The sequence below is a fragment of the Anolis sagrei genome, chromosome 2 (assembly GCF_037176765.1).
Source record: "Anolis sagrei isolate rAnoSag1 chromosome 2, rAnoSag1.mat, whole genome shotgun sequence".
Lineage (NCBI taxonomy): Eukaryota > Metazoa > Chordata > Lepidosauria > Squamata > Dactyloidae > Anolis > Anolis sagrei.
Window position 1 is genome coordinate 63,361,961 of NC_090022.1, and position 20,048 is coordinate 63,382,008.

Here is a 20,048-nt window from a genome sequence, read left to right on the forward strand (position 1 = left end):
CACTCCTTTCCATCTGCTACTAAGGAGGCCGTTGAAGTCCTGAACCGGTGCTTGGCCGCTGTAACGGACTGGATGAGGGACAACAGATTGAAACTAAATCCAGACAAGACAGAGGTACTCCTGGTCAGTCGTAAGGCCGAACAAGGTATGGGGTTACAGCCTGTGCTGGACGGGGTCACACTCCCCCTAAAGGCGCAGGTTCACAGTCTGGGAGTTCTCCTGGACTCATCGCTGAGCCTGGAGTCCTAGGTTTCGGCGGTGGTCAGGGGAGCTTTTGCACAACTAAAACTTGTGTGCCAGCTGCGCCCATACCTTGGGAAGTCTGACTTGGCCACGGTGGTCCACGCTTTGGTTACATCCCGCTTAGATTACTGCAACGCTCTCTACGTGGGGTTTCCTCTGAAGACTGCCCGGAAGCTGCAGCAAGTCCAACACGCGGCAGCCAGATTACTAACGGGTGCTGGGTACAGGGAGCACACCACTCCGCTGTTACACCAGCTCCACTGGCTGCCAATTAGCTTCCGAGCAGAATTCAAAGTGCTGGTGTTAACCTATAAAGCCCTAAACGACTCTGGCCCTTTTTACCTCTCCGATCGTATTCTCCCCTACGAACCATCAAGATTATTAAGATCGTCTGGAGAGGCCCTGCTCTCGGTCCCACCGGCCTCGCAAGCGCGTCTGGTGGGGACGAGGGACAGGGCCTTCTTGGTGGTGGCCCCGCGACTCTGGAACTCTCTCCCACTGGAGGTCAGAACCGCCCCGTCTATCCTGACATTTAGGAAATGGGTGAAGACGTGGCTGTGGAAACAGGCTTTCAATGAATGAGACAACACCCTAGGATTCTGGATGGAAGATGATGTATATCTGATTTTAATATGACGACTGACCACCGTAGTTTTATATATATTGTTATTTTCAATGTGTTACTGTAATTGTGAACTATGATATTTTAATGATTGTATGTGTTTTTATGGTTGTAAACTGGGCTGAGTCCCTCAATGAGATTGAGAAGGTCGGTATAGAAAACTTCGAAATAAATAAATAAATAAAATAAATGCAGGTATAGCCAGTAAGCTTGATGATGACTTGAATTGCCATGTTAAATAAAGACAACTCATCAGGAGGCTGCAAATTTGATTTTCAGTATCAGCAGTCACCCTCCTATCTCAGTGTTACAAAAACAGTGAAAAGGTTAAATCTATCTAGCAAATTACTTTGACATAGTTTAAGCAAAGCAAATAAATTATATGGGAGGTCAGAGTCTGGTGCCCAGGAGCAGTATCATTATTTTATCTGTTGACTACAAATTTTCCTTTTCTTTCTTGCAAAGGTTCCAGAGTTTGTCTGCCAATGGATTGGGAACCAATAACAGTTCATACACCACCACATTTTAGTAGCACAGCATTGTTCCATACAACATCTTGTAGTTCTAAATAACGTTTTGACACTGAGGTTCTCCTGGTGGCATTAATAGGATCCATTTCTGAATAACCCATGCTCAGATTAGAGTATAGAACACATAACAGGCATATAATACACACAAAAAAGAAGCTGGGAAAATGCTATTACCATTCAATTTGGCTCTTCTTTTTTTTAGGACACTATACTTGTTCCATTGTGGTACAGAGACTTAGCGACAAACAGCTAAAGCAACTCAGCATGAGCAAAACAGCTATCATTGTTTCAGCTTCAATCCAGGACAATCATTTTTCCATGGAGCAGATTGGTGCCGAAGTGCCGTTTAATCCAGGGTTTTTTGCTAATCAGACTGAAATTATCCTAAGTAATCATCACACAAGTTCTGATGTGAAGATCTTTGGAGCCATTGAAGTACTTGAAAATCTTGAAGTAAGTAATAACAAATATTTACTCTAAATGTGTCACTAGAAAATGTTGATACTCTAGTCTAATCAATATGAGCCAAGACAAGAGAAAATCAAAATGAATGGGATTTCTACCAAGAACAGAAATGTGTTCAAAAGTACAAAGACATTATGTTAGTTATATTGCCAGTCTTGTACATAAAGTTTAAAATAAAATGGCAAGCACTTTGAGATGTATTCTATTCACTAGAGAGGCCTGTGAAATAAAGGCAAAGCAGCCATTAAGTTGGGTGGATTCGGGCTTTTATCTACATACATATCTCACAAACTTGCTATTTTTATTTCATGTTATTGGATGATTTTTGGCCACCTACCACAAATGTGTTTTCTATTAGTTATAATTAGCTAGCTAAAAAGCGAAGTTAATTAATTCTTGTTAAAATCTCTTTAATTGTTCCTGTGGATATAGAACATACACTCAAACTTTCCCAGATATTTATTCAGTTTCATGTACCTGGTAGAAATTGTCATTACCATTTTAGCTGAGCTATTTGAGCTGCACAGTAACAGAGAAAGGTGAGTTTTTCTTCAGCAGGTTAGAACAAAGCAGAGATATGATAATAAAGCTGTGAAAAAAGAAAGGAGAAGGAGAGAAAATATAATCCTACATTGTATTCTAGACATGTACACATGTTGATCGCTATAGTTGTACTATGAAACCAATTAGGCCAAATGAGAAAGTAAATTAGGCTGATGCAAACCAATTTATACCAGGCCTATCTCAAATCGGATTGATCCCCTTTGTTTCTGGCATGGAATGACTCTGTCAAAAGCACTTTAGCAGGAGAAAGGCTAAAATGTGTGTTTCCAACACAAACACTAAAGTGGTGCAAATCATTGGGGAAGAACTGGATCTCCTGGATCTCTATTTGGATTCATAGTCTAGATGAAATCAGGCTCAAGTGTGAATTCCGAAATTGGACTCTGAACTAAATCAGGGGGACAGTGTACTACCCTATACCACATAATTAGGTTGTATTGAAGAAGGAGTGGCTATCAAGGAGTTGTTTAATTGCCATGTGAATCAGCTCTCTCATTAGGAAAATATGGCATCACAGGAGAAAGGAAGAATTGCATTGAAGGATCAAGATAGATCTGTCTTTATTATTTTATCCTCTGTCAGACAGGGATTCATGAAGTTCACAATGGCCAGAGAGGGAATGGAGTCTTGAATCCCATTTTTATCAATCATTTTTGCCTGTGTTCAGAACAAAAAACCTATTCAAAGTTTTTGCTACAGAATTCAGATGCATACTTTATTTTACAGGTAAAACCTGGTTCACCGGTGGTAATGGCTTTTGAGAAAGACAAATCCTATGGACTGCCCAGTTATGTAACATACACTGTTGCCTTGTCAGACCCCAGACTCACAAGCAGAGGGCCCTTATCTACCATGCTCATAATATCCAGTACAATGATTGACCAGTCTATTACTATTCCAGTAACAATTATTCATGTGTCTGACAGGACTCCATCTGTGAGACGTAAGTTTCTCTTTCTCTGTGCCCTTTATTAAATATGAATCCTTTTATTAATAATATTATACTATTGTTTCACATTTTGACATCTTTAGGATAGCATTCACATTCAAGTAATGTGTGCAGCTCTTCTGAATATAATTTAGACAATTTCTACCATAATGACATGCTCCATGCTGTTTTAAAAACATGTTGGTTGCAGGATCAGGCATGGTAGGTTACTTAGATGGGGGAACTACAAAGAACAAGACTAAGTTACAGAGAGAGGTTGCAGCTTTCCTTGTATTTCCTGTGTAAGAAAACTCTATGAAATTCATGGTCTCTATAAGTCAACAGTCAACAGTCAACTCAATGATTAACACACCCACACCTATGTAAATGGTGGCTTACATAAATATTCCCAACTAACAGTACATAATTGAAGAAAATTTTCTACTTACATTTCATTTGGTTATGAATTTGAAGTACGTTGCTATAATTGATGACACTATTTTATTTCTTCATTTTCTCAGATGGACCAGGTTTATTACAACATTTCCTTGACTCTTACCAAGCAATGTTTTTCACTTGTTTTGCCCTGTTAGCAGGGATGGCTGTTATGATCATAGGTAAGAGGTTCAAATGATTGAGAATTATTTCTCCCTATATTTTTCAAAATGTTTAATTGTGGCTTTAATTGAACTTTGATGCTATCACTCGTTCTATAATGTCTTTCAGTGCATTACACTGTATTCTCACCAAAAGAACAGCAAGTTCATCCAGCTTTCATCCCAAGGACAAGTCCTCAGCACAGACAACGTAAGCAGATGTTAATCAGTTAAAAAACTTTTCACGTTTTATAACTGAATGATATTGTGTGTTTCTCTTTTAAAGATGATACCCTGAGTTAATTAGCACTACTGGACTTTTGTAGGACACATAGTATCATATCATTTGTTTCTTCAATGTACTGTCCACAGCCTACATGTAACCCCCAAGCAGTTTTGTATCCACACCATCAAAATACAGTGCAAATCATGTTGCCATTTGCAAGTCAAGAAATACTCATTTAAATCTCTCTCTTTTTTTTGTTTTAACTAGAGTGTCTTGAAGCTTGGATGTGAACCACTACCAGCCATATAAAGCAAACAAAATTTTACTTGGATTAGAACAGCTTGCTTTCATTTGCCACCAAAATTTGGCAGCATAATTTTCCACCATGTTTTTTTGGGGGGGGGGGGGGCAAGCCTACTAATTTGGCCATTAAGTCTACCAGTATTACCCACTTTCTCCCTATATACTGCCTTGTTACTTACATACAGCTCCTCTAGTTTCATTGGAGCTAGCTGCCAGGATCAGTCCATGCTGAGAAAACAATATAATGAGAGTTGGATGAGTAAACCAAATCCTCTCTTTTGGTTCATCATACAGCTTTCATGTGAGGTTCATATTAAGTCAATAAGCACATAATGAACCCTTTCTTCAACAGTGCATAAATACAAGATGATGATTAATATGTGCAATTTTTCTAAAAGAAATAGTTCATCATAATTTCCACCCACTCCCTTGATTGGTGAGTCACTGAATAATATTGATATTTAAAAACCAATCCACAATTTTCTGATATCTCAAAAGTGCAAGCGTAAATCGTGAGTGTGATTTGTCATCAGATTAATGTTCCTAAGATATGATCTTTTAAAAATCCTATCAGTTCCATTCAAACACAAGCTGTTTAATGCTGTTTCTTCCTTATTCCCGTTGCCTGCCTTTCTCTGTCTTCTTTGGACTGAAGAGAGTTCTGTACTCTGCTGCAGTCTGTGAATTGTGAAACTCTGTAATAACTCCAGGATGGGAAAGGACTGGATCAGCCATGATTTACTTTGGTTCATTGTCACTGCATTTCAAGTAAAAAATAGTTATTAGGTTGGCTACGCTTAGCTCAGATTCAATCCAGTTGAAAACTTTAATAATCCCTTTCAGACCAGTAGTGGGGGTTTTGTAATCATTACCATGTTGTTGTTGAACTGTAGCTCCAAGCAGTTGCAGTGCACCAAAATATCTGGAGGATTCCTACTTCAGCTTTAATAGATTAACTTACTGCTTTCATGTAAGCACAAATACATGTGTCTTGCTTTTTCGTTTTACCATTCTTGGAGCGTTTTCTGTTCCCTAAAGCTGTTTGATGGAATAAATGTGCTGGTTCTTATTCAAATGAGAGAGGAATGGGCAACCTTATCCTTCACCACCTTTTAATATCCTTCACCATTAACTATGCTGGATGGGACTGATGAGAGTTTTAAGTCAATACCACATGTCAGTCCTGAAATCAGTCATCATCTAGAATTTAGAGAAAATATCCTGAATTACGTAAAATTTCATCTTCTGCTACTCTGCATACTGGTGGTTCCTTATATTTATCAGTGCAAAATTCAATGTGCACAAGGGGTTTTTTTGTTATGGCAAAGATTCTCCCATACTGATTGAAGTACACTTTGCACATAAGCTCCTTGTGCCGGTTTACAGTCATAATGGTTCTCAAAGCAGTTATGTAGTCTTAAATTTTGAGTCCTACTTATATTTTAAATCTAATCCCTCAAATTCATATTGTATGAAAACATACTTCAAAAAAGTCAAGTCTACAACCTCACATATCTCTTATACAGAGAACTTGACATTTAAAAAAATAAAATAATAGGTTTCCTTGCTTTTTTAAATTTAATGACATTGATCCATTGTCTACCTCCTTCACTTCCACAGACACCCACTTTCAAGTAGTAATTGCCCTATCTTCTTCCATTGAGAGCTAAAATGAAAACTTTTCATAGAAAATAATCCATAGAGTCAGTGTGTTGTAGTGGTTTGAGTTGGCCATGGAAACTCCCACTGGATAAACTTGGGCAAGTCACACTTTCCCGTTCTCAGAGAGAGGGAAAGGCAGGTCCCCTCTTAACAAACCTCATCAAGGAAAACTAGTTATAGGTTTCTTTTGGGTCACCGTAAATTGGAAACAGTTTTGAAGGCTGCACAGCAAGGTAAGTTGTCAGATAAATCCAGAGAGAGGTTTAGAGGAAGTGTGAATCCATGTTCAGTAGACCACTGCTGCTCCGGAACCGTCTTGAACTGTGTGGAAATCCAGATGGACCTTCAGTTTTACTTGTATTTGAACTTTTGATTGATCATATTCCATGATGCTTCTAGTAGCAGGTGATATCGACAACCTTATATTTGTGGGGGATCCTTGCCCATGTTTTTCCCCCAGCAAATACAATTCATTCCATATACCATGTATCCCAATACACTTTGGGATGCTGTCATCATTTGTTTTTCTACTAGAAGATAAACACTTCTTACAGAAGCTAAAAGTGTAAGATCTGGAAGGTCTTGGAATGAAGACACTCACAATGCAATCACTAGAAACAAGTCTTTATTTTCCTTCTTGCCAGAATTCAATAAAGCTAATTCATAGAATCATAGAATCAAAGAGTTGGAAGAGACCTCATGGGCCATCCAGTCCAACCCCCTGCCAAGAAGCAGGAATATTGCATTCAAATCACCCCTGACAAATGGCCATCCAGCCTCTGCTTAAAAGCTTCCAAAGAAGGAGCCTCCACCACACTCCGGGGCAGAGAGTTCCACTGCTGAACGGCTCTCACAGTCAGGAAGTTCTTCCTAATGTTCAGATGGAATCTCCTCTCTTGTAGTTTGAAGCCATTGTTCCGTGTCCGAATTCTACCAGTCTATTCTATGCCACCTACTATATACTCCAGTAAAATGTCACCCTCCCTAAACCAGGTTACATTCCACCATCTTCAGCTCTCTGGTTCCCACAACAACCAAGCCAGATGAGCCTTATCTCTGTTCCAACTCTCCTCCTTGTCTCTCCCTCCCTTTCCACCAGCCTTGGCCTTCCATGTCAGGATAATCAGTCGATTCTCATGTCTGAGTTGGCTTCCTGACAGAAAGGGCCAAAACCACAGAATCAAAGGCAGAGTGACCTGTGTATAAAAATGAAAATGCAAACATAGAAAAGGTGAGATAGCAGCACAGCCCTCAGATTGCAGTTAGCAATCCTCTGGGAGAGCCCCCAGGTGAAAAATGGCAAAGCACCATACCGAAGCAGCAAAGACTTCTGGCAAAAACAAGAACATTCAGGGTAGTCAAGGTTATGGAACAGAGCACAGTGCTAGTACAGGCAAGAATTTGAGCTAAATCTAGGAGTGCTGGGAAAACAAGTTATGTGGGAAGGCATCCTATCTACCTGCAGACAGACAATGTCACTGAAATAGCTTCCTCATATACAAGTGCTCCTGGATTGTGAAGACATCTACATTACAGAATTAATGCTGTTTGACACTTTAATGGCCATGGATCCATGCGATGGAATCACAGGAGTTTTCATTTTGCAAGATCTTTAGCCTTGTTCTCTAGGACAGAATGCTGGTGCCTCACCAAACAACACCTCCCAAGATTCCATAGCATTGAGTCATGATAGTTAAAGTGATGTCAAGCAGCATATGCAGGGCTTGAGTTGTATCTTTGTTTACCAATATCTGTTCTTAGTCAGATATATCTTTATTTTCCAAACTACTTGTGATGGAAAAGTCAATGTATAGCATTTGTTTGTAGAGAGAGAGTACTTCTTTTTCTGCTAGGTATATTTTAAATACCAAATCAAGTATGTATGATGCTACAACATCAAGCCTACACAAAACTGTTAACAGCATTCTCCTGTACTGTATATGAATAATCATTCTTTTCTTCATTTATAGATGCTGGATTTTCTCTCACATCTTCAAGTTCTAACAGTCCTACATCTTCGAGCAATGAAAATGTCTCTTTCACTAGGTTATGGAGTCCAGGTTATGCTTCACATTAAAGAAGATGGTTTTCTACACAAGGATTTCTACTTTGATTTTAAAATGCTAGTGCCTTTACTAGTAGCTAATTGAATATCAAATGGAATTTGCCAATCTTTAAGTGTTTTGCTAAGCATATGAATATATTTCATTTTCAAGAATGCAATATAATTAGGGCATACATCTTAATATGCATGCTTTTCCTGCTTCATGATCTGCCATTCTTCTCATTATTCTTGAAAATGAAGGAGAAGAGCAGAAAATCACTCAGGTCCTGTCCAGCATTTGGATTGAATGAGCTTGGCTATTTCCCCACCATTTATATGCTTCAGTTCATTTTCGATATAGCTTTTGTTTGTCAGTATAGATATACAACACTTCATTTGCCCATTACTTCCTGTGGAAATAATATTTTTATAGTTTTGTAATGAGGCTTGAGGCTAGCAAAGAATGGAGGCATAATAATTAAAACATGAGCCAAAACATGAAAGTATGTGCACTCCTAAAGGATTTAAATTTTAGCTTAGCTTCAGATTTTATTAATTTATTTTGAGACTCAGGAATGAACATGCTGCACTGACACAGTTTTGCACTATTTAGCCTTACAAATCATTTGAATCTCCTAGTTTAGAAAGTAGTTATGCTTATAATAACTATGAATAGTTGTGCCTTTTTGTATAGAAATTGGAACATAATTGCCTTTTACCACTTCACTAGTTGCTGGTGGAGCACAAAGACTCTCACATTTGTTTCTCAACTTTTTAAATGATACGTTGTTATATAACGATGCAGACTATTTTTTAAGAAAAAATATTTTAAACATGTTTGAAAATTGCTAATATAAAATTAGTTTTTTGCGAATGTTAAATACCTCAAAAATTGAATCTCTATGTACATCTTCTGATCAGTGCCTGTGACAAGGATTAGCAGTGATGCTTAAAATACTGAATAAATCTGTATATCATTGGAATGTGAATTAAAGACACAAAAGTATGGCGCAGTTCTCACCAGCTAGTTCATATAATGGTTAATATTTCATTTTTAATGTTTTCAGTAATGTTAAAGATTATGTATTATTCTAGCATTACTAGAGGTAATGCAAAGCTACTGCTGATTTCAAACAGCCGATTTTTTTTTGCCAGGGGACTACGTAACTCAGGGATTTATAAATGCAGCCAGTTCAATTGTTAGATGCATACTGATAAATATTGTTATTTATGTTATAAAATTGGACATCATTGGGGCCTTCTCCTGGAAACAGAATACGTCTGGTTCCAACAGATCCCATTCTGGCCCTATTCTTCACATGGAGTATGTAGCCTTCCTCCCCAGGACAACTGCACCACATACACAGAAGTAGTGCTTCCTTTCACTGTTAAGGAACTGCCATGGCGGCCCCAATACAAAGACCCATCTGCCTAAAATCATTGAGTAGTTAGGACTAATTGTATGAATATTTGACTGTGAACTATCTGCTTAACTGTGACTTCATTCCGCACCCTCCACCCCAAAAGTAACTTTCTGAATGTGTGGAAATTTTTGAAAACCACATAAACAATCCTGTGAACACATTTTACTTTTATATTGTAAAGCAAGGTTGTTTTTTGTTTTTTTTACTTTGGTTGTGCTATTTAAATTTCCCTGGTTTTTGAGTAATAAAGATGTGCTTTAAACACATGAGAGTTCTTTGAAAATCATTCCATTGAAGTAAATGTGACCATTTATCATTCCATTTTTCCATAATATAATTACAACTGGAGGGATGCATACAGTGAAGATAAAAGGGGAAAGGACAACATAGAAACAAAGGGTGAAATGTAATCTTTTTTTTTCGAGTGAACTCTTGCAGACCAAATATTTTACAACTTGAAGGGAAACTTGGAGAAAGACATACCTCAGTTAACAAAGTCTCTGACAATGAAGCTCCTGGTTACAAAGTGTTTTATATCTGCCCAGCTTTCACTTTTCCTTCTTGTCCTCTGTCTACCTGGAAAAGTATTTAACAGAATCAGCATTAGGAGAATGTGAAGGACCCCTGAGGAAGCACAGTCTTTTTGATCAAGAGAGCAGCAGCATGTCTGCAGTAAACCATTCAATAAAGTTTGAGCTGGTAACGGTATTCTACTGTAGCAGATCCTAGTATGGCAGTTTGTGCCTGTCTACAACAGATAAGATAAGCAGCAACTGCCTTCAGATGCATCAATAGTAAAATGGGAAAATAGATATGCCTGTCTGAACAGCCATCCTCAGCATGCTAAAAGGCATACATAAGGTGGTAACAAAATGTGGAGGCTAGTGAGAAAATAATACTAGAAACTTGCAAGTGGTCTCTACAAGAATCAAAACCTGTTTTTTAAGTTATGCAAGACCTCCCTGGCTTAATTGTTTCATTTCACATGTGCAAATTGATAAGCCATTTTCCAAAAATTGTTGAATTGCTCTTGACTTTTGTAGTTTAGGAACATATCCCTATTCTTTCTGTTGTTTTACTGCCTCGGGTACCAAAGTTTTTGTTAAAATAGTAATGCCCAGAAATCATCTGCTTTGTTAACTGAGGCCCAATCTACACAGCCCTTTAATGGAGGCTGGGCAACGGATTAGCCTGAGACATTTGAAACGATGCCTCGGGCTAATCCAGTTTAATCTGGAATATGGATATCTAGGTTTACTCCAAGTTAAAAAAAATGCCTGGCAATGTGTGTGGCAGACTTTCCAGGGAGGCCTACACCTTCCCAGGTATGGGACCTGTGGAGATTGACCCTCAGGATTGCCATCTGCGATCCTGGAGATTAATCCCACAGCCATCTCACTTTCTGGGCTCCAGATTTTCCCTTTTCTCTCTCCAAAGCTCCTGGTGCATAATTTTGATGTGACAATAGCCCACTACAAAAGGCCTGCAAATGGAGGTAGGCTTCTGCAGTAGGTTTTGGTGGTAAACAGGTGGCTGGTGGTGATACTCCCCGAGTCAATCTCAGATCGACCCAGGAAGATATCTAGTTGCCACCCCACCAAAATGGTGGGGTTTGGGGCTGCTATTTGGCCACAAATCTGAGAGAAACCAGCATATTAAATGCCAGATTTTATCGGGTTTTAGGCCTGTGTGGAAGCGGCCAGAGTTATACTTGTACTGAAAACACAGTAATCTGATGTGCCTTCAAGCCATTTCCAACTTATGGTGACCCTAAGGTGAACCTACCATTGTATGTTCTTGGCAAGGTTTGATCAAAGGGGGTTTGCCATTGCCTTCCTCTGAGGCAGAAAGAATGTAACTGGCCCAAGGTCACCCACTGCATTTCCATGGCAGAGTTGGGGGGGGGGGCACCTCAAGTAAGCTTTATAAAGTAAGGTTTATCAGTGCTTTTAAATTGGTGGCGGCCAGTGGGCTTTCAAAAAGGGTTTTCGGCCAGAAAAAAGTTCTAGCTTTCCTTGCAGCTTATGTTTTGGGGCTTTTAATTACAGAAGCCTCATTCCAATCTAACGTGTTCTGCTTTTGGGATTTTTATTATCAAATAAATTCTTTAATTTGGTGGAACAGCATTGGGATTTTTATTATTTTCCAAATAAAGCCCTATCTTTTATAGGGGGTCAAACCCTGGTCTCCTAGAGTCCTAGTCCAACACTCAAGACCATCACTTTCAGTCCTATTTGAGTACTCAAACTACTACACGACACTGGCTTTTACACAATACACTGGTAACTGCATAAGCATAATCTGTTTCCCAAGTAAAACATGTTAAGGTGTAGGCATGTGGGTAATATCTGGCTGTTTCACTTCCGCACATTTTACATTTCTGAGTATGAATCAGGCAGGAGAAGTTCAAGTTGTTCTGCTTAATGTGCATTTCAGAAACTACATTGCCTCTAGTAAGTAGTATCACAGTTTAGTTCAGGCTATAAATCCTTAGCGACAGATCTGAACCATTTTGCCAAAGGGGTTAGAATTAAATCCTGCACACTGATTCTGCCATGGTATGTGTGCGTGAAAAGCACAGTAAAAACCTGAAGTTAACTTTAATTAGGCAAAATTGGCATTTCCACAGATTGAGAAAATGTGGGGGAAAGCTATTCTATGTTAATTTCACTCAGGTTATGCCTCCACTGTCACCTTTCTGAGAGCCATTCATTAAATTACTATCTAGCCTTGCTCTGCCTTGACTCTCTGCCAGCTATCACATGGTAAATATGTTCAGCTTTTCTGTTGTGATATTCCCATCCCTGCGAGGAGGCTTGCTCCATGGTGGTTGCCCCACTTTGGCTAGGACTTTCTCAGACTTATTCTGGGATTATCCACATCCCTGTTTCTTTTGTAATCCTCTATAATGAATAATACACATGACTACAGAAGAGCTGATTTTATGCAAGCAGAGACTTTCATTCTTTTAACATTTTAAAATACAGCTCATGAGGATGGGTTTTGGAATACATTGGCATGGTTGGGGAAAAGACAATATAAACTTCACGAAACACAATGCAAAATATGAACTTGCAGATTAAAATGTGCTATGTGTTCTAGACACTAGATTAATTTTAGATCATCATCTATCTCTCTATCTATCTATCTATCTATCCATCCATCCATCCATCCATCCCTTTATATACCACCTGAGACTTAAAGTGGCTGACACCATGAGTGGATATTTACGCTATGCTTTGAGGATATTGGATTGCAGCCTGTATTTGGTCTTTATAAATATGAGAGATATCAGAGAAAGCATTTGTATAGTTGGAAAACTGCCCTTTTAATGGAAAATGGGAGCCAAGGCTTGTTATTAATACCTGGTACGGCCTTTTTCTGTGTTTGTCTACAGTCATTCTACATCTCCTTCATTACAGACTCTGTACTGGAGGAGTCATGCTGATCTAAATTAATCCACAAAATGTCTGAAATATATGTTACATTTTAAAGGCATGAGGACTTCTACTGTACTGTATTGTGTGAAGTGCCCTCAGAAGTAAGATAGGAGTTTCCATAATCCTGGGTTGGTACAACACTCCAGAAAAAATGTATTAGGCACAAAGAGGCTGCAGCAAATCATAGTTTAATAAATCCTCTCCCAGAGGACCCTCTGCTACCCAGAGATGAGCAGGCTTATTTGGTTCTGTTCTGAAAAGGGTTGGGGAACAGAAAATGGTTCTCTCCTCTTTGCTGAAAACTCAGAAACTGAAACTGAATTCAGAGTATATGTTCTGAACACGTCCCCTAGATTTTGATTTACCAGATCATTGAGAACTTCACATGAGCTCTTTGCTTTGAGCTACTATTATCCAACTAAAAGGTAGGGCCTCCAGCAAGTAGTGCAGTTTGAGTCCACTTTACCTGCCATGACTCAATGATATGGAATCCTGAATTTGTAGTTTGGTGAGACACCAGCACTCTTTGGCAAAGAAAACAGCCTAAAACTACAATTCTCATGGTTCCATCACATTGATTAATGGCAATTAAAGTGGTGCCAAATTACATTCATTCTACAGCACAGATGCACGGAGTGACTGTATGTCACCATCTCTAGAAGTACATGCTGCCTGTCATGTGATTCCAATCTGCAGAAGGTGGGATCTGAGCTGGAGATAAAGCCACACAGATGCACTGAAGGAATTTTTTTTTTAATCAAACAACTATGGTTAAGAGGATTTTTCTTGATTGTTGTCATTACCTTTGCATATACCATGAAGTGAAAGCAAACCCCTATTTCCCTCCCACCACTCAGGAGTTGGGCAGGGTTGGACTGGCTGTCCCCTGGGGTTGCTCCTGTTGTTGCTCCTGTTGTTGTTGTTCTTGTTCTTGTTGTTGCTGTTATCCACTGATATGCCATTAACTTTATGTTGCATACAAATGAGATATTTGCACTACAAACAAGATACGTGCAGTGTACATAGGAATTTGTTCATTTTTTTCATTTAGTTCAGTGGTTCTCAACCTGGGGTCCCCAGATGTTTTTGGCCTTCAACTCCCAGAAATCCTAACAGCTGGTAAACTGGCTGGGATTTCTGGGAATTGTAGGCCAAAAACATCAGGGGACCCCAGGTTGAGAACCACTGATTTAGTTCATTCTCCATCCGTCTGCCACCAGCCTAGCCCATCTGTAAAATTTTAAAACACAATGCATCGAAATATTTGCTCATGCCTGGTTATATATACATCATATATAATATTATAATCTATAATATATAAACATTTATTGGGGCTCCACGAGAAACCTTTACATCAAAAAGGCTCAGCGGCTGAAAAAGTTTGAGAACCCCTGGTTTAGAGAAATGAATGCTCTTAAAGGCCTTTTGGGAAGGGAAGGAAGTAACTAGATTGAGTCAGTGGACAGTAACACATGACCCTCCTGGATAACAAATGAAGCTAAAGACATTCCCCCAGGTTGTCTATCATAAACCCTCCCAAAGCATAACCATTATATCAAGAATGGTGCAGTGGGTTAATCCCTTGTGCTGGCAGGACTGAAGACTGACAGGTCACAGGTTCAAATCTGGGGAGAGCACAGATGAGCTCCTTCTATCAACTCCAGCTCCTCATGCAGGGACATGAGAGAAGCCTCCCACAAGGATGATAAAACATCAAAATATCCAGGTTTCCCCTGGGCAACGTCCTTGCAAACGGCCAATTATTTCACACCAGAAGCGACTCGCAGTTTCTCGAGTCACTCCTGACATGACAAAAAAAATGTCTAAAAGAAATTCAGCATTGGGTCCAGCCATGGCATACTCAGCCTACATCTTAAATGGTTATGAAGACAGAAAGTTTTCTCCTGGCTCTTGTCCCAATTGTTTAGTATTAGGAAGGTTACTCCCCCTGGGACATTTCATTCAGCTGTCCTGTCTAATTGCTGTCTGTAGATTCCTCTCCCATGAATTTGTCTAGTCTTTATTAAGTCATTTTGTGGCAGCACATTAACTGTATGGAGAAGTACATTCTTTTGTTCGTCCAGCATCTATTATCAATCAATGTCGCCACATGTCCCTGAATTGCTGCATTATGAAAGAGAAAGGAATTGTCACTATCTACTGTTCTCCACTCTACCCATAATTTGATAAATCTCTTTTCATGTGCTCTCTTATTAATCTTCTTCCAAAACTAAAAAAGCATCACATTTCTTAACCATTCCTTATTTTTTAACAAGAAAAAAAAATAAAAGCCACTACGAAGGACTCCTTTTTTTGTACAACTGCTGTCAAAGTACAAAGAATTATTTTAAAATACATTAAAGTGAACACATACCTTCCTATCTTAATGTTAGCAAAATGGTGAAGAGCTGGATTCAGACTGGAGTAGAGCTACTGAAACCTGGATCCAAAGTAAGGTTTGCTGCAGTGGATGGAGTTCTGAGGAGGGAAATAACAAGGAAGAACAACTAAATACTTTTTACAGATGCTGCCCTCGACAAGTACTAAGCAATAACCTGAAATCAGGCCTATTTAAAATCAAAATATCCAAATAATTCATCCCATTAATAGAGGTGTTTCCTTTAGCAGAATAGAAAGGAATGATCACGTCTTCTGCTTCTGAAGGTCATGGGAGCCTGTAGAGCAGTTACATGGGACAAAGGAGAAAATCTCACTAGAACAGCAGGTCATGAAACATAGAATTTTGCCCTGCCAAAACCTTTAATTCCTGATGATGGGCAATGGGCAGTTCCATTCAACTCAACACATTGGCAATGAAACCAGTTGCCTTGAAGAACATGACCTTAATTCATGCAAACTAAAGTGTCTAAGTGGGCATGTTAAAATCTTGCAATCTTTGATGTACCTCCTGCATTAAAATGCACTTAGGGGACCAGCAACTCTGCTCAGTTTCTTCAATGATCCAGTGAGGACTTCATGTGTTCATGTTCTGAGTACAAGGAAAACAAGCCAGAAAAGTGAGGGGAGAAAGAACAAGGAAAATATGACTCTGCTGGATAAAGCTCAGAACAGTTACTTTTAGAGACTACATGTCCCACAATGGATCTGAAGGAAGGAATGGACCACAGATGTATGCACCACCAGTTTCAAAAGGTTCAAGTTAGCACTCTGCTAAACAACATACTGTCTGCAGATATAATCACTAGAATCCATTTCCTTGATTTTTTTTACTTAAAGTAGTAAGTGAAAGGATCTCTCTTCTGTCTCATTTGACCCTAAACCCTTCTTTCCATCACTAACAGAAAAACACCTGGCAAATCTCAACTTTGCTAAGCAACAGCCATCTGAAAATCATAATCTATTGTAATGTAAGTGTTCTTTTGTATAGTATCTGTCCTCTTGAAAAGCAATGTATGGTATATGTGCACATCGCATTTTGAAATTGAAAGAATTCTGTTCCAATTTATGGCAGGCCAATAAATATTTAGCACCATATATTGTAAAAAGGCTCATCATTACTCTTGGATTCAAGTGTATATCGTCATTATCCAGGAGCACTGGAGTTTACGATTGTGCATTATAGGATCCATAATGAACATTCATTTTCACTTTGCCTCTGGCACAGAGGAAAACTACTGTGTGCTATAAGCTTTTTATCTCCCCTGTTACATTTTCATATGCTGCAGCTTCTGAGAATACCGTTCAGGGCTGATTATATATATGAGGGTTTTTAAAAAAATACATGTTTAGATTTTGTTAAGCATCATCTACACAAGGGTAAAAACAACCTCCTTATAAGCTTTAAATTCTGTTTTCATTTGTGTGTCGTGTCTTTTATACTCTAAGGATTTGGGCAGGGCATTTCTTATTATTACTAGGTATCTGGCTAGATGTACAATAAATAATCTAGAATAACAATACAAAAAGCAATGTATGCACAGTATTACTAGGATCATTCTTCATGTCTTCTCTTGCACAAACACATGACCTTGTATTTATACACTTATATGGAAAATACGCCAAATGGGGTGATGGTAGATTATGCACTGCATAAGGTAGAAGAATTCACTCATGACAAGGATTTTGTTTTGTTTCCATGTTGTGTTTTATGCATCAATATTTGCAGGAAATAGCAATGCATTACTATGCCACTCCCTGTTTTAAGTGGCAGTCCCAGAGTAAAGAGAGCCCCAAGAAGGCAGCAGAAAGCTCCAGCAGCATACATGTATTTTGATGGAGGGCTAGAGAACTTTATTCTACAAGGCTGCTAAAATGTAATTAAGGGAGGGGGTATACCCCTCAATGTTTTGGTTGTCTCATAGTCACATTGAACTTGAATCATGATCTGGTCACTGATTTTCATTGACAGGAAAAAAACCCATCAATTGCAAGTCCCAGTATTAAGAAGCAGATGAAGGTCTTGTGAGAATACTGAAACGGTGTGACTAAGCAGTTGCAATAAAATTTGAGGAGAAAAGAAAAAACACAGTGCACGTGTGCTAGGTAGGGCAAGCACAGATAGCAGGCAAGATTATGCCAAAGACTGTTTGCTGGAATTCACATCAACAAATGGCAGCATTGCACAGTTAGACCAAGATGTGAAAAAAGTATACTTTTTGCAATAAAGGTATACTGTTGCAATAACAGTATACTTTCCATTGGCTTAAACAACATGATTGTGATGTGGCAATAGGCTGGTGTGATAAAGCTCAGAGAGAAATACTTTAACATGCTTTATTTATCATGCTTCAATTTAGTGCTTTGTTTCTTATACACTCGTGAGCTCCATCTGACATTCCACGGTCAGAACACTTGAGGTGTTTCCTCTCCTCATTGCATCCCTTTGTATAGCCTGAAAACTGACACCAATCCAGCCCTTCAGAGCCAGTTTTGGGGGTCCATTGGGAATGCGGTCAAGAGAAGCAACCACTCCTGACTTCTTTTGCCAATTCTTGCCAACAAAGACGCACTATTGTGTCCTGCCTGTTGTGAGATGTACAAAGGCACTAGAAAGATTTATATACAAATATGGGGCTGAAATAATCTTAAGCAGCAAAAGGAGGCATTTGTAGTTTGCTTTTGGATTGTATCCTGCAGCTCTAGATATACATTAGCAACTGACCTTGTTAAACATTGATTTTGTTCTTATCACAAAATTTATCTGACTTTGACGTGGTTTTCAACAGAGTGCTTGTCTGCACCATAATCAGCAATCAGCCACAAAAGATCAAGGCAAAGTTAACTCTGTTGAAAAAGAAGCTCTTTCCCGTAATGAGGTCAGACAAATTTGGCACAATAGTAAAGCCTCTTCTGTCTACTCCTTTACAAACCCTCTGCAACATTTCAGATACTAAGAAGTTTTGTTTTTCCTAGGTATCCTTCCACATGGTTTTCCTTGAATCCATAAAAATGAATCAAAACAAAGCATATATATAACATCTTGAAAAGAATGTGCACTGCAAGGACTTTAAAGCGTTAACTTGAATGAGCTGGGAATTGTTTGGTGTTTTAGAGAAAAATTCCAGTTGTGCTATTTTTTGTTCTTTGCTAGTTTAAACCACTGCGAAGGTGGGGATCAAATGCAATCAGAGCAGCAGGCCTTTCATAGTACACAATTATAACACAATTGGGTTGTTGTAGGTTTTTTCGGGCTATATGGCCATGTTCTAGAGGCATTCTCTCCTGACGTTTCACCTGCATCTATAGCAAGCATCCTCAGAGGTAGTGACTTTATCAGCCATCCTATGGAATCCTAGGATTTATAGTTTGGTAAGATGCACTGGAGGAACTCTCTGGCTGGGATTTCTAAATTCCCCTTCCTAATTGCAAATCCAAAATCCCATATATTTAAAGTGGAAGCATAGTGCTATATTTGTGTAGTAACTGATAAGTAATAATAATAATAATATAAATAATAATATTTATTATACAACATACAATCTGGAGATCACATCTCCACTTTTAGGAATGGAACTCATGCCTGCCATGTATCTGAGGATAGCATAGATGACCACAGCATTGTCACCATGGTATCATTGTTGACTTTTAGTGATCACGGCATTCCTTATTAGGTGCACAGCCATTGTCTGTTTAATTATCTGCTCCAGAAATCTTCCTGTACCTGGAATTATCATTTGGTGAAAGAAAATCAATGGATTTTAAAAATAAAAATAATGATATTCCTTTAAGTAAATTGTATTTAATGTCATTTTCCACATTGGAGTGGATTTTTTTAAAATGCTACATTTTCTCACCCACTCTTTACATTCTTGGAAAACATAATGAATCACATAGTTTGTGGGGGCTGAGAAAAAAATAAAATAAAATGCAGTGTCGAGACACATAATTTGACTTTAAGAAGTAATAAGTGTTCTGTTGGTCATTTTTAAAAAATTATTCCAGACAGAACATGAATGTAGTTAAATGGTTCTGCCACTTCTTAGTAACCATTAGCTGTAGCTATAAATATCTCGGGCAGCCACCCTTCATTTCAGTGATAGTTTAAAACAGCTGACATACAGTTTGCTGTCAAACTTCCTTGAACACTGGTTGAAAATGCATATTTATTTCAAGTTTTAAATATCTGAAGAAAGTACTTCACTGAAGACTCTGATTACAGTCTTTTCATTTTTAGATCAATACCCTAATGAATTCTTACATGTGTCTGACCTATATTTGGATCTTGCAAGGGTTTTGTGCATTGCTCTTATCTGAATGAGATGGTTTTTAAAAGATAACATGGAAAGGCAAGGATAAAGACTGGATATAGTGTAAATGAAATCAGTACACAAGTCAGAACCCTTGTGTCCATTTAGAAATAATTACAGCACATAGTAGATGAATGGATCTTCTATGCACCTAAATCCTATTGATTAACATGAAATAGAGTAAACCCACTGAAGAACTTGTATTGTGAGTCAATATGTAGCTAAATTTTATTGATTCAATGGAGCTACTCAGGATTAACTATAGCATTCAGGTCTGTTTAAATAAAGATAACT

General features: G+C 38.5%; 1 protein-coding gene and 1 long non-coding RNA gene across 2 annotated transcripts in view; one reads left to right on the plus strand and one right to left on the minus strand.

Annotated features, from left to right (window-relative positions):
- Nucleotides 1-9,871, plus strand: part of NUP210 (nucleoporin 210) — a 117,874-nt gene extending 108,003 nt beyond the window's left edge. Inside the window, exons 36-40 of the mRNA XM_060765993.2 lie at nucleotides 1,598-1,848; nucleotides 3,151-3,367; nucleotides 3,874-3,969; nucleotides 4,079-4,159; nucleotides 8,110-9,871. Coding sequence (XP_060621976.2) covers nucleotides 1,598-1,848; nucleotides 3,151-3,367; nucleotides 3,874-3,969; nucleotides 4,079-4,159; nucleotides 8,110-8,216 — 752 coding nt within the window. The 3' untranslated portion in view covers nucleotides 8,217-9,871. The remainder of the gene's footprint in view (nucleotides 1-1,597; nucleotides 1,849-3,150; nucleotides 3,368-3,873; nucleotides 3,970-4,078; nucleotides 4,160-8,109) is intronic.
- LOC132769247 (uncharacterized) lies at nucleotides 7,065-15,521 on the minus strand. Its single transcript, XR_009630813.2, has 3 exons — nucleotides 15,422-15,521; nucleotides 10,091-10,183; nucleotides 7,065-7,335 (listed from the first exon to the last, which is right to left on the minus strand). It is a non-coding gene; the product is annotated as an uncharacterized lncRNA (long non-coding RNA).
- Between the last annotated feature and the right edge of the window lie 4,527 nt (nucleotides 15,522-20,048).